Source organism: Sminthopsis crassicaudata, chromosome 6, assembly GCF_048593235.1.
Source record: "Sminthopsis crassicaudata isolate SCR6 chromosome 6, ASM4859323v1, whole genome shotgun sequence".
In the NCBI taxonomy this organism is placed as follows: domain Eukaryota; kingdom Metazoa; phylum Chordata; class Mammalia; order Dasyuromorphia; family Dasyuridae; genus Sminthopsis; species Sminthopsis crassicaudata.
This window is the reverse complement of record NC_133622.1, coordinates 155,337,080-155,350,943: the sequence shown is the minus strand read 5'-3', so window position 1 is coordinate 155,350,943 and position 13,864 is coordinate 155,337,080. Positions and strand designations below refer to the sequence as shown.

Sequence of the window (13,864 nt, the reverse complement as noted above, 5' to 3'; positions counted from 1 at the left end):
GTTAGGATTCTTACAAGGTGCTAAGTCAATGGGTATAATTATCTAATTTAGCATAGTATTTAACAATTCTCTAGTTCAGAGTTCACACCTTTCACACCTTTAAGAGAGCATACTTTTAAGGAGCTCCCAAAAGCCCATTCTCTGGGAGGATATAAGGAGCCAGGATTCAGTGGAGAGATTCGCAAGTCCAGCAGATTCACAAATCTGAAGGAAAAGCCTGCTCATGGACTTCCCGGAGATTCACAACTAGGATTGACTTTTGGGAAACCCACAATCCCACACTCTCGGAGGCAGAGTCTGATTCATTCCCACATTTACCTTCATGCTGCCTGGAGGCTTTGGATCCAGAGGGAGCTAGAGACTGAAGCTGACTGGAGACATTCTGACAAGAGCTCACTGGGGAACCAAGGAGAGAGATAGGCCTCTACTAAAGCCAACCAGGCCCCAGGAAAAGATTCGGGATTTTGAAGGACACAATAGAGGATCTGGACTTTAACTCCTGGCTGCATTTTGGGATTATTGAACTGCACTGAAGCCAAGGCTGTCTCCAGGAGCTCCCCAAGAAATCCTGCTCCCAGAGGATGATTGCATTCTAGAGAAACAGAACATCACATTTAAATCATGGACTTCTGGGAGATTCACAACTAGAATTGACTTCTGGGAAACCCACAATCCCACACTCTTGGAGGCAGAGTCTGATTCCCACACTCTAGGAGATTCTGAGTTAGGAGTCATTCAAGATTCTACTGGCTGGAGACACTTGGACAAGAGCTCTAAGGAGCCAAAGAGAGAGGAAGGCCTCCAGAAAGCTACCTGAGCTCCAAGTGAAGGAGACAAGACTTGAAGGAGAAAATAAAGGATCTGCTCCCAGAGAAGGATTACAATCTAAAGAAAAAGGACATCACAATAATAGCCACCAATGTACTCTGAAATGACTCTGGAATTTATTTCACACTTTGCTATATGTTATTTTACCCAACCTGCAGTACTAGCACTGGTTTTGTTATTTTTATGTCTTATAATATAATGGGGGTGGGGGTGGGGAATGCAAACAAATATTTACAAAACAAGTTTATATACAAAATATATTGGAACTAATTAGCAAATGGACGTCACTAGAATTAAGAGGGATTCCAGTAAAAGAAGAAATTTTAGTTGGGACTTAAAAGTCTTTTTTTAAAATTTGTTTATTTGTTACTTTTCCTCAGTTACATTTAAAATAGTTTTTTTGAGACAAAGTTAATAAATATTGAGTTGAGGAGGAAATGCTTTCCTATGGAAGCATGGGAGAGTGCCAGAGAAAATACCCAGAATATGTCTTTTATTTTATTTTATTTTGATTTCTCTTTGATTTTCCATGGGAAAGTTTCTCTGAAGTTCAGGGGAAAAAAAAGAAATTCTGAATATCCATATTGTACAGGGAGAAGACTGTTTTTGCAACATATAACTATTTCATGATATACAAATCATTAAATTGAATTTGTGCTAATGTGTGTGTTTTTAATGTTTACAGTGAGTTTCTCATACTTTTTAAAGAGTAGCATATGCTAATTTTTTATTTCTCTTCTTGCTTTCATAACAGCCTTGGCAGTCAGAAGAAGAAGGGTCTTGGCTCAGAGAATATCCTGTTACTTTGATGCAGTTTTTTAGATATTTATATCACAATGTCCCAGACCTCAGTTCAATGTGGATGAGTCCGGAATTTCTGTGTGCATTAGCAGCTACTGTCTTTCCTTTCAACATCCGACCATACTCTGAGATGGTATGTGTAACAAGAATTTTCAGAATCCTAGCTAGTCACTGAAAAGAACAGGCCAGCACAAGTTATAGTCAGAGAAGTACATATTTTATTTATCCATTCAAGAGTATGATGTACCCTATCAATAGGAGATGGGTAACAAAGTATATACATATCTGTGTGTGTATGTCTGTACATGTGTATATGCAAACATTTACATACACACACAGAAAGGGAGGGGGAGAGAGAAAGGAAAAAGAAAGGAGAGAGAAGAAGAAAAGGGAGAGGGAGATAAAATAGAATAAAGAGAATTAGATGAGTTCCTGTAACTTTTCAAAATTCTTTGAATTTCCTTTTGTAACCATAAAGTGATTGGGAAAAGTAGTTACTGAAGGAGACAGTACATTCATGTGATAAAAAGAAAAAAATACAATAATAACAAATATATCATAAAATGGAGTCAGTCATGTTCTTCCAAAAATCTACTTTTGACATTGGAAAGAGAGGAAAATTGTCCCACCTGGAATTAATCTGTCAGTCTTTTATAAAGCTTTCAGATTTTCAGCTTTTGGTAACTTTAGAGTCAACCTATAAACTATAACTTCATTATTTATAATATCTCGAAGACCCCAAACATTTAGTTTTATTTCCTTTCACATCATTCTAACTGATTTTCTCATAGTAGTTTTCAATTCCTTGTTGCTTAATTAAGCTATATATTCCAACCACTTAGAGGATTCTATGTGATCTATATCTTTGGTTTCAAAGTTCTAATTAATTCATATTTGCAATTTTTGCACTTCCTAAGCATAATCTATTTAAAAGATTGAATTATTATAAATCTTAGGATTTCATCATTTTCAAAAGTAATTTTTGTGAGCTATCATTAAGTGTAACACATTGTTATGTAACTTATGTGAAATCAAATAGAAGTTAGCACCTTGGTAAATAATGCTTAGTAGTAGTGGGAAGATTAAGGCATTTTTCTGTTTTGTTTTTGAACAGGTTACTGATCTTGATGATGAAGTAGGATCTCCAGCAGAAGAATTCAAAGCCTTTACAGGTGACACAGGGATGAACAGAAGCCAATCAGAATACTGTAATGTTGGCTCCAAAACCTACTTGACCAACCACCCAGCAAAAAAGTTTGTTTTTGATTTCATGCGAGTTTTGATAATTGACAATCTCTGCCTCACACCTGCCAGCAAACAGACTCCATTGATTGACCTGCTGTTGGAGGTAAAATCAAAGAAATGAACTTTTCTCAATGTAGTTTCATGAAGAGGCAGAATGTATGTAATCTATTGGGATCAGAAAAGTGTTTGCAAATTTTTTAGTTGCTAAAAGCATTTTTTAGTAGAAATGTAGAAACAGAACATTTCTCACATGTAGAAAGGATTCGTCACATTTGGGCCCCATAAAAGTATTTTTGAGTACAACATGAAGACTAGAATGACTAGAGATATTGTTCTGCATCTGTATATCACTGTTGTTATGGATTAATTGCTTTGAATCAGGAGTTAACGTCCACTTTGCTTCTAGCCCTGTTTTCTTGTAGCTCTGTTTTTTACTTCAGAATGAAAATGTGACTAAGTTTCTTTCCTGATAGCATTGATAATGCCAAATCTAAAGAAAAGTGAAAGGTTATGAAAAATATATATTTTTTTGGTATATTTTTAGCAATTTTATTTGCTAAAAACCTGTTTCTGTAAATAATGTTTTTTTTTTTTTTTTTAATCAATACTACTTGGGCAGTAAGTGTTCCCTCTTGTGGTTAACAGAAACACTGCAATGCAGTACTTGCAAGGCAATTTATATGAGAACATTCTAGTGCAGTGGTCCTCAAACTTTTTAAATAGGGGGCCAGTTCACTGTCCCTCAGACTGTGGGAGGGCCGGACTACGGTAAAAACAACAGCTCACACTCTGTCTCCGCCCCTTAGCCATTTGCCATAACCCGGGGGGGCCGCATAAACGTCCTCAGAGGCTGTAGTTTGAGAACCCCTGCTATAGTGTATTGTTTAGTAAGATAACTTGACCATAATTAATAACACATGGACATTAAGGAGACAAAAGGAATATTTGGGGGGTTTGCTTGTTTGTTTGGTGTTCTCAGAATTCTCAGTAGTGATTAAATAAGAAAAATGTTCATTAATAAAACATACAATTGAGTAAATGTAGACCTGTTAAATTTTCAAATAATAGCAATCTCAGGGAAGAAGTATAATAACATTTGACATTTATGCAGTGCGTTAAGTAGGGAAAATGAAGCCTTTCTTCCAGCAAATTACTGAGAAGGACCAGCACTGTAGAGAAATTGGGCATGAAAGCTTTGAAAGACTAATGATAAACCAGAAGTTTAAAATAATGAAGATGAAACAAGACACTTCCTTTTAGATATATGTTTAAAAAGCAGAGATGCACATTTTCAGACATAGATATTGTGGAATTTGGTTTGTCTAAAAACACACCTGTATATTGAAGTCTTTTTTTTTTTTTTTAATTTATTCAGTGGAATGAGAATAGGGTTCAAGGAAGTACAGATTAATTTTTTAAATGTTTCCTAATTGAAAAAACTAGAAGCAAACCCTCCCCCCCAAAATATAGATAAATGTTATGTGGGTAAGTAGCTATTGTAATAGAAACAATATTCTCTACCTACATGCAAATTAGACTACTTTTTCTATTAAAAGATATTGGAGACATTCTTAAGATTTAATTAACATGGGGATCTGAAGATCAGATTGTTGACATTACTTCCTGGTCAGATCATCATGGCCTACTCATTGACTTGATAATTCAGCTGACTCTGGATGCTCTCTCTACTTAATCTTTTTGAGTATCTTTCTATTATAGTTAAGAACCGGTATAATAATACCTTGAAGAGCTTAAATCACATGTGCAGAAATATTTATAGCAGCATATTTTTATAGCAAAATTCTCGAAACACTGGATAGCTATCATTTGGGGAGTGGCAAAATAAATTACGGAAGTTATTGCATTGCTTAAAAAAAAAAAAAAAAAAAAAGATCGTTTCAAAGAAACTTATGGAGACAAGTATGAATAAGTACAGAGTGAAGTGATTAGAACCAGAACAAGGTAAAAAGAGATTGTAACATTGTAAAAACAACATCAGCTTGAAAAGATGTAAAGACTTGGAACAATGCCATGCCAACCACAATTTTAGAAGACTAATAATGAAGCTTAATTTCTACCTTTTGGCTGGGGGAGGAGGGGGGGCGGGGAGACATCCATTTTAAGATATGACCAGCATATGGTTTTGTTTTTTTTTCTTTTTTCTTTTTTTTTGCTGCCTTAGCTATTCTTGTTTGCTACATAGATTTCTCATAGTGAAAGAAATAAAGTAGGGAGAGGGACACTAGTGATTCCAAGAAAGAGAAAATCATCAATTAAAAAAATAATAATATACAGAAGATTCAGAAGGAGAGTTAGTTATATAACAGGATAGCTTTGGGATGGATGCATTAAATTTATCATTAATATTTTCCTTTAAATTGTAACATGGTTTCACTTAGAGGCCTTGGAATGTCCATGTTAATGTTTTTCAAATTCAAAATAATTAAAAATTAACATCCTGGGGGAAAAGCTGATAGAATTGCTTCTGCTGAATGAATTAGCTATTTACCTGTTTGAAGAGAGCTATTTGGATTGGAAGCTCTCTAGAGACTTGTTCAACCCCTGGATTCTGTTTGGAGATAAATTTTTTTGCCAGAATAGTTTGATATCAAAATGATTGAGAAGGGATATGTGGAAATTCCTTCTTTCAAGGTCGTTACACATAACAGATTTTGATCTTTCCTGAATAGCTCTTGAAGACAGGTAAATTAATTAAAATGCTCTGTTGCAGATTATAATAAAGCTTGTCATAACTCTTCACCATGCTCTGTTGTCACCACTAGGCTTCCCTTACCACTAGTGCTAGGGTTTTCAAAAGACAAAAAAATAAAATAGCAGTAGTTCCCTGAAGTAAGTTTAAAGTTAAACCAGTCATCTGTTACTCATTTGGCAAACATCTATTAAATGTCTACAACATGCGAATCATTTCTAGACACTAAGATAATGCAAAGATGTATTGAGAGAAAGGAGTATGTCTCAAGTAGCTTACAATTTCTATTTGAGCAATAAGTATTTGAGTAAAAGCGTGCAGTATAGCACATAAGGCCTTAAAAGAGGTGGAAACAAATTGCTATGAGAATTTTAAGGTTTACTTCCTAAATATCTAGGTAACATCTGGAGGAAACAGAGCTAGTCCACAAACAATTCTTTAGAAAAAGATCTGGAAGTTTGAACATCCTGTGCGCTCAGTAGGAGTCAGCAATTGGATAGCACCCAAAAGACATTAGAATTATCTCAGGCAACAGCCAAAAACCCTAGTCCTTTCTGGCCAGGCCGCTCTGAAGTATTGCATTTAGTGATTACCAAAGAGGTAATCATCCACAAGCTTGAATAGTGGTCAAAAGTACTGGGCTTAGAGAGCTTGGAGACGAGAATTTCCAAACTGACTATTGCCTTCATTCAACCACATAACAAGGAGGAACAAAGATCTCTCGTGGGAAGATTTCAGACTTGCTCTTCCTGGCACAAGATCATAGAAGCAGGTAGACATGATGAGTGGAAGCTTCAAAGAGGCACATCTAGCCCTGATGTAAAGAAAGATCTCTTGACAACTATTCAGATTGAAATGATCTGCCTTAACTGCCTGCCTTTTTGAGAGTTGTAGACTAGCTTGACAAACTATGGAGATCTCTTGGCAAAAGGCAGATAATCCTTTAGATTTGTTGTGGAAAGGAGTTTTTAAAATTCTGTTCTATATGGCTTCTAAGATCTCTCCATATTCAATGAGGGAGAGAAATCATACATATATTAAAGAACAGATTTTGTAAGATAAACAGGTACAAAAATTTATCATAGTGGAGATGATAACTCCCACATGGAATATTTAACAAGATATCACAGATAGATATGAAATTTTAAGATTTGTGAACAATTACACCATTTCATGTCATCTTTTGCTATTTGACATTTTAAAATTTTGATGTTTGATGCTATTACTAAGTTGAAATTCATAATATTTTTTCCTTTATGTGGTTATACTCCTAATAATCTTTTGCTTTGCAGGCTTCTCCTGAAAGGTCTACAAGGACTCAGCAAAAAGAATTTCAAACTTATGTTTTAGATAGTGTCATGGACCACTTGCTTGCAGCCGATGTTTTATTAGGTAATTTCATGTTTTTGCTTTGACTTTAATCAGTCATCTTCCATTAAGAAACTCAAGTGAATATTAATTTTCTTCTTCCTGTTTGAAATCTATTTTTTAAGGATTTTCCTTTTCTATACTTTTAATTTACCGATATATAGAAAAAAAAAAAAAGCAACAACAACAACAAAAAAATAAATCAAGAATTGTGGCCTGGATTTTTTTATATAAATTGTGATGTGTGGCACAGAGGATGTGAAGGTTGGGCAGAAAAAAAAAAAAGAAAAGAATGACAGCATATAAAAAATCCTCTTTTGAATAATTTAAAGACATCTTCCTTATATGAATATTTAATTCTTGTAGACTTTATAAAGAGAACTGCATACAATCTAATTATTCGAGTACCTAGAAGTTGTTTTTTTTTTATTTGTTTGTTTTATAGGCTTTCTATGAGAGAGTAAACTCCCCCTTTATCATTGTATGCTATGATAAAAACGTATTAAAGTGTAATGTGGGGGCAGTTTTTTTTTTCAGAAAGCAGAAGAAATATGAAAAAGAAATTATTTTGATACATGTGCTATTTGAAATTTGGCAATTACATCATATTCCCAGCATTTAGAACATTTCTTTTTGTATAACAGCATATAACACTTGCGAAATTGGATTGTTAAATTATCTTAATCATGGATACCAGACTACTCTTATTATCCTATAAGCCATAGCCTTTAACTTTAAAAAATATTTACCCAGAAAATTTTAATATTATCATATTGTGCAAAAAGTACATCCTGAAATAGATGCGCCAGGCCCAACTTTTGAGATTTACTTAAATTGAAACTATTTATGATGTACAACATATATTTTGGAGTAGATGTTACTTAAGATAGAATAGGCTGCATTTGTATAATTTTAAAATCACTTTCATCTGCATGATTTCATTTTAATTCTCATAGGTAGGATAATTTCATTTTACAAATTATAAAATAGCAACTAAGAAGTTGTTATATTTAGGTTACTTCAGTTAAATAATCTATAGAAAGGATTATTTTCCCTGTGATTACCCAGTTACCTAAAAATTTGTAAAGTAGTTAAGATTATTTTAGAGCTACTTAATTCTTTTCATCTCCTATTGCATATGTATTAATTTTCTTGTCAATTTTTCCTCCTGGAATTTAGGAGAAGATGCATCTCTGCCCATTACCAGTGGAGGAAGTTATCAAGTGCTAGTGAACAACGTATTTTATTTCACTCAACGTGTGGTAGACAAGCTATGGCAGGGAATGTTCAATAAGGAATCTAAACTTCTTATCGATTTTATTATTCAACTAATTGCACAGGTAACCTGTTCAAAGCTGTTGTACAAAAGTTTTTTTGTTTTTGTTTTTAATATTTTTGGTTTAATTTTTTATTTTTAGTAATATTGTTGATAAAATAGCAATAACAATATTGCAGAATGCAGGCTTTGGGGCAGGAAGGATTATATTAGTTTTGTGATTGTGTCTTTAGCCCCCACCACAGCTCAGAAACTAAGATTTATTGTATTTAATTAATAATAATATTTTGCTGATGATTGCAAGATAGTGCCTTTGAGAGGAAGCCAAAACAAACCTCTCGTATTTTCACATGAAGGAAAACTTAGTAATAAGCATGCAGCAATATATTTTCAAGAGTTTTCCAAATTTGTTTCTTAAAAGGAGTTTAACTGCTAGACCCACCCATCAGTTTGTGGCCAACATTATAATTCTTGACATTCTTTGTCCCTCAAAGAGTTTGAGTATAGTCCAAATACTTCCAATTGCTACATAGTTGATTTATACTACTCATTGTAAATAAATTCAAAATAAAAAGACTTTAGATGATCAGCCACCATTTTTGTATTTTGTCAAGCCACACATCTCCTATTTCTTCTGTTCCCTTCATCTGAGTGTTCCATGTCAATCTATGGCTCAGGTATTTGTGAATAAGGATTATTTTTATGTTTTGTTCAGTAATTCATGGGGGAAAATGTTGAAAATAGTAAACTGATATGCTGTTGCATAAGAGTCATAGTATTTTCTCAGGTTAATGTATGTTTGCCTCATTTTTTTTTAAGCCAGAGTAGTATGCTCAAAAAACAGTGAAATAGAAATTTCTCACAAAATGTTTTTAATTATTAAATTATGCATTGAACATTTACTTCCTTCCCCAAGGGTTTTTATAAATAGTAAATTATTTTGTTAATTTCAACAGAGCATTCCTTGTTATAAAAATATTGCACTGTTCATTTTACCATGTATTTTTCATATGTTTAATTAGTCAAAACGAAGATCCCAAGGGTTGTCATTGGATGCCGTTTACCACTGCCTAAATAGGACCATCTTGTACCAGTTTTCAAGGGCACACAAAACAGTCCCACAGCAAGTTGCTCTCCTCGATTCTCTTAGGGTCCTTACTGTGAACAGAAACTTAATCTTAGGACCAGGAAACCATGACCAAGAGTTCATTAGCTGTCTGGCTCATTGCTTGATTAATCTGCATGTTGGAAGGTAAGGAAGAAAAATTCATGATATTGAAGCTCGGAAACTGTGTGGCAATATTCCTTCACTCTTTTCTTCAGCTTAGATTTGCATCAAAAGTTTATGAGGTCAAATCTTAGTTTATCCCTTGCTTCTTATTAAGGGAACTGTCCATGGCATTGATTCACTTATCTGTAAAATGAGGGGACATCCTGGCTGAACTCTTTAAGTTTCCTTCTGGTTCCCAAATTCTGTGATTCTCTGATCACATGGGAAAAAAATTTTTTTAGCCACAATTTTCTCGTTAAAAGCTAACATTTTTCAGCAGAAATCCAAATGAAGCACTTAAATTGATTACTCTTTAGAAATTACAACTAAGTACTATTTGGCTATTTCTTGTATATTGCATTAAATCTGTGATCTCATTGATATAAATATGCCCTCCTGTGGTATAAATTTTTTTGTGTAACTCAGACATTTGCTCCAAAAATCTAACAGAAAATTTATCTGGTGTACTTAAGGGCCTTCCTTCAGATTCTCCACAGGCTGCCTAGCAATAACCTCTCAATCTTATTATGTGATCTGCCCATTTCTTTTGCAAGTTATACATTTCTTTGTCGATTGTTCTTTATGCTATTTCTCTTGTGCATGTCTTCCTCAGTCATTCATAAGATCCTCATTATTTAAGGCCACTCCCTTATAACTCCATTTAAAGCAAAGATTACCATTTCATTATAAGTAATGGGGAGGGGAACATTATTTGGACTTTTATTTTGAAAAATAAAATTTAAAATTATGAAAAAAGTTCATTTTTGTTTATAGTTAACAATTTGTATGTTTTAGTTTACATATAACAAATGAAGGGCAATTAGGGTTGGGATAGTGTTGAATTTAGAATATTGAAGATCTGTATTCTAATGTTACACATTAGCTGGGTGACCCTGAGCCAAGGGAGTTAATCTCTCAATGTTCTAGGCAGCTTTCTTTTGAAAAAAAGGAGTTGAATCCATTGGCTTCTAAGGTCTCTTCCAGCTGTAAATGTGTGATCATATGATTGCAACTCTGTATTCTTGAACAGTCCAAGAATCAAAGAAAGAATAAAATATCCATTTAAAAATTTTTCTCTGACAAAATATGTCTTCTTTCTTATTTGATGTTTACAGTATAATCTTGAAAAGAACCATTGTTGCAAAAATATTCAATCAGCTTTCCAAACGGTCTCTCTTACACTTTTTATATTCAGATACTCTTTTGAGGATCATAATCAGTGAGACATTGATCAATACAAATGTTGATGCACATATAGCTAATCATGAGTAAGGATAGACAGTAGTATTAAATGGGCAAAATGTGTGAGCAGGGTCTAATTTTATAAGAGATAACTTCCCTTTTGTGTTGTGTTTTGTGTTTTGGTTCAGAACCTATGATAGCAAAGTGTGATATCATAGATAAAAAGCAGACCTGAGAGTCTTGACACTGAGTTCAAGTCCTTCCTCTTCAGATTAGGGCATGGATATGGTTGGTGAGGGAGCTGAAGAGACTGGGGAGAAGCCATTAGGGAGGAGGTCAGGCAGATGGTCCTGGCCAAGAGAAGAGCCACTTCAGTATTCATTATTGGAGGAGAGAGCTAGTAGAAAGTGGCTCATGCCCTCGGTTATTGAATGGAAAAGAAGGGGAGGAAGGATCCCTTTTCTGAGTAAATTAGCAGCGAGTTCCTCACCTGAAAGGAGGTAAGGGGGATGATGTAGCTTGAAGAGAGAAGAGATTTGAAATAGACTCTGTAGGAAGCAAGGTGCAGCATCAACTAGGCAGGATTAAAAGGATTGCCTTGCTGCAGTTGAAGTTATTTAATATAAATTAGCAGTGTAGCCAGTGAGCACCATTACATGATTTCCTTGTGCTCCCTTCAACAGCACATGAATGTAAATGAAGGAGGCAGATGTCAAAATAATACATGATTAAGATTGGACAAGGATGGAGCAGTGAGAAGACAAGGAGGCAAGGGGTTCCAGAGCAGAGCACTATAGGGCTGAATTAGTGATCCAGACTGGGATGGGAGGAAAATGAATTCAGAACAGAGTTTAGGGCTTCAGAAAATACTGAGCTGGAGGAATGAGGAGAGATCTCTCTCTATGGATGAAAAATAGGTTTAGGCGGGAAGCATAAGGGGAGATAGAATGGTGGATTATGTTCAGATGTAGGAACATCAGCTTTTATTCAAATAAGTATAATAGTGCATTCTTGTGAATTGCTGCTGACTTGGATTGAAAAGGCAATCATGGGGCCTGAAGACATCCGAGAATTGAGAGGGCAGAGTATTTGCATGAAGGTGCTGCTCGTAGCAGAAGGGTAGACAATTAGGAGAAGCCAGGGAATCTGTGATTAGACATAGCAATGTGTTGAGAGTTTCTAAGGACGTGACCTTCCTCAGACACGTTAAAATGATTGGACTTTTCCAGCCATGTGGATGGGTTTGGACTTGAAGCAGAGGCCCGTATGACGACTTGGCACATCATGATCCCCTCTGATATAGACCCGGACGGCAGCTGCAGTCAAGACGTTAGTGAAGGTAACTAACATAAGCACCTACATTCATTATGGCAAGTCTTTTTCTCCTTTCCTTTTTTGCTGCGGCAGCAAGTTTTGGCTAAATGCAGTTCTAGGATAGGTCACTCTGAAACTACTGCCACCAAGGGGTGAGTGAGGAAAACAGGAAGAATAGCTGCAACTAAATAGAGTTAACTCAAACCCAAGCCCAGCCCAGACCCTTACAACTATAGGATTTATTCTGTCTGCCAAGTGCCACTACTCCTGCTTCTCTTCCTAACCCTGTAGAATTCATCTGCCATTTGATGACAAATATTTCCCAGCTCCCCACCTCTCTTCTCATCTCCAGCATCTTCAGCATTACCCTAGTTAAGCAGGTTCTACTCCAGCCCTTCCCATCATATCCTCTTATAAGAGGCAATCACAGCTTCATAAAACTTGCCAGGTTTATTCCTTTTTTTTTTTAAATTAATTTTTATAATTATAACATTTTCTTTGACAGTACATATGCATAGGTAAAAAAAAATTTTTTTTTACAACATTATCCCTTGTACTCCCTTCTGTTCCAAGTTTTTCCCCTCCTTCCCTCCACCCCCTCCCCTGGATGGCGGGCATTCCCATACATATTAAATATCTTATAGTATATCCTAGGTACAATATATATGTGCAGAACCAAATTTTGTTGTTGTTGTTGTTGCAAAGGAAGGATTGTATTCGCAAGGTAAAAATACTCTGGGAAGAGAAACAAAACAAAACAAAACAAAAAAACCAATGCTCACAGTTTACACTCATTTCCCAGGGTTCCTTTTCTGGGTGTAGCTGATTCTGTCCATCATTGATCAATTGGAATTGGATTAGCTCTTCTCTATGTTGAAGATATCCACTTCCATCAGCATACATCCTCATACAGTATCATTGTCGAAGTGTATAACGATCTCTTAGTTCTGCTCGTTTCACTCAGCATCAGTTGATGTAAGTCTCTCCAAGCCTCTCTGTATTCCTCCTGTTGGTCATTTCTTACAGAACAGTAATATTCCATAACATTCATATTCCATAATTTACCCAACCATTCTCCAATTGATGGACATCCATTCATCTTCCAGCTTCTAGCCACTATGAAAAGGGCTGCCACAAACATTTTTTGCCAGGTTTATTCCAAGAAAAATGAATATGCATGTGAAACCCAGAGAGTTCAGAATCCATCCATGCAAAAGTTTGCATATGACAGAATGGTAAAAAGAGGAGAATAAAAACACAAATCTCTATCTACAGGGGCATGGCAGGGGTGGGGGAAAGGTATAGGAAAGGTGGGAAAAGGACAAAACCCTTCCCAAAGGGGAGGAGCAAGGTAATGGCAAAATTCTCCTTATTTTCTCTTGGGAATTTCTAGACTATGAATATGACATGGCATGCTTATCTCCCAGGTCCCAGTCCCACGAGCAATTTCTCAGCCTAGCTCAGACTGACTTATGCCTACCTTGACTCTCAGGAACCCAGAGGAAGTCCAGTTTGGTGCTCAAATTATATCAGTGAGGCAGGGCTGGGGGACAGGAGGTGTGGTTTGTCTTTGGCACATTCAGGGCCTTGTGGTACTCTGGGTCCAGAGTTTATGGAAGTTATGGCAACTAAAAAACAGGTCAGGGGACCTGTTAACAACCCTTAGCACCTCTGATATTCTCATTTGTGCATCGCCTTTGTCCTAGACTCCTTTCTCTCATGCTTCTTCACAGTACTTTCCCTGACATCCCTTCCAGCCCCGAAGCTGACTCTTCTCATTATCTCAGAACACAGAGGCACTCAGAATTCACCTTGTCTTCCTGCCACCTCCCTGACCCCCACCATTCTTTAGCTTCTTTTCCTTTGATAT

General features: G+C 35.7%; 1 protein-coding gene across 6 annotated transcripts in view; it reads left to right on the top strand.

Moving 5' to 3' along the window:
• The window catches only part of WDFY3 (WD repeat and FYVE domain containing 3), a 306,260-nt gene that overhangs the window by 211,152 nt on the left and 81,244 nt on the right, over positions 1–13,864 (top strand). For all 6 annotated transcript variants that reach the window (XM_074273239.1, XM_074273237.1, XM_074273238.1 and 3 more), the window contains 6 exons: positions 1,583–1,762; positions 2,744–2,977; positions 6,877–6,976; positions 8,132–8,292; positions 9,251–9,480; positions 11,910–12,019. In XM_074273239.1, coding sequence (XP_074129340.1) covers positions 1,583–1,762; positions 2,744–2,977; positions 6,877–6,976; positions 8,132–8,292; positions 9,251–9,480; positions 11,910–12,019 — 1,015 coding nt within the window. The remainder of the gene's footprint in view (positions 1–1,582; positions 1,763–2,743; positions 2,978–6,876; positions 6,977–8,131; positions 8,293–9,250; positions 9,481–11,909; positions 12,020–13,864) is intronic.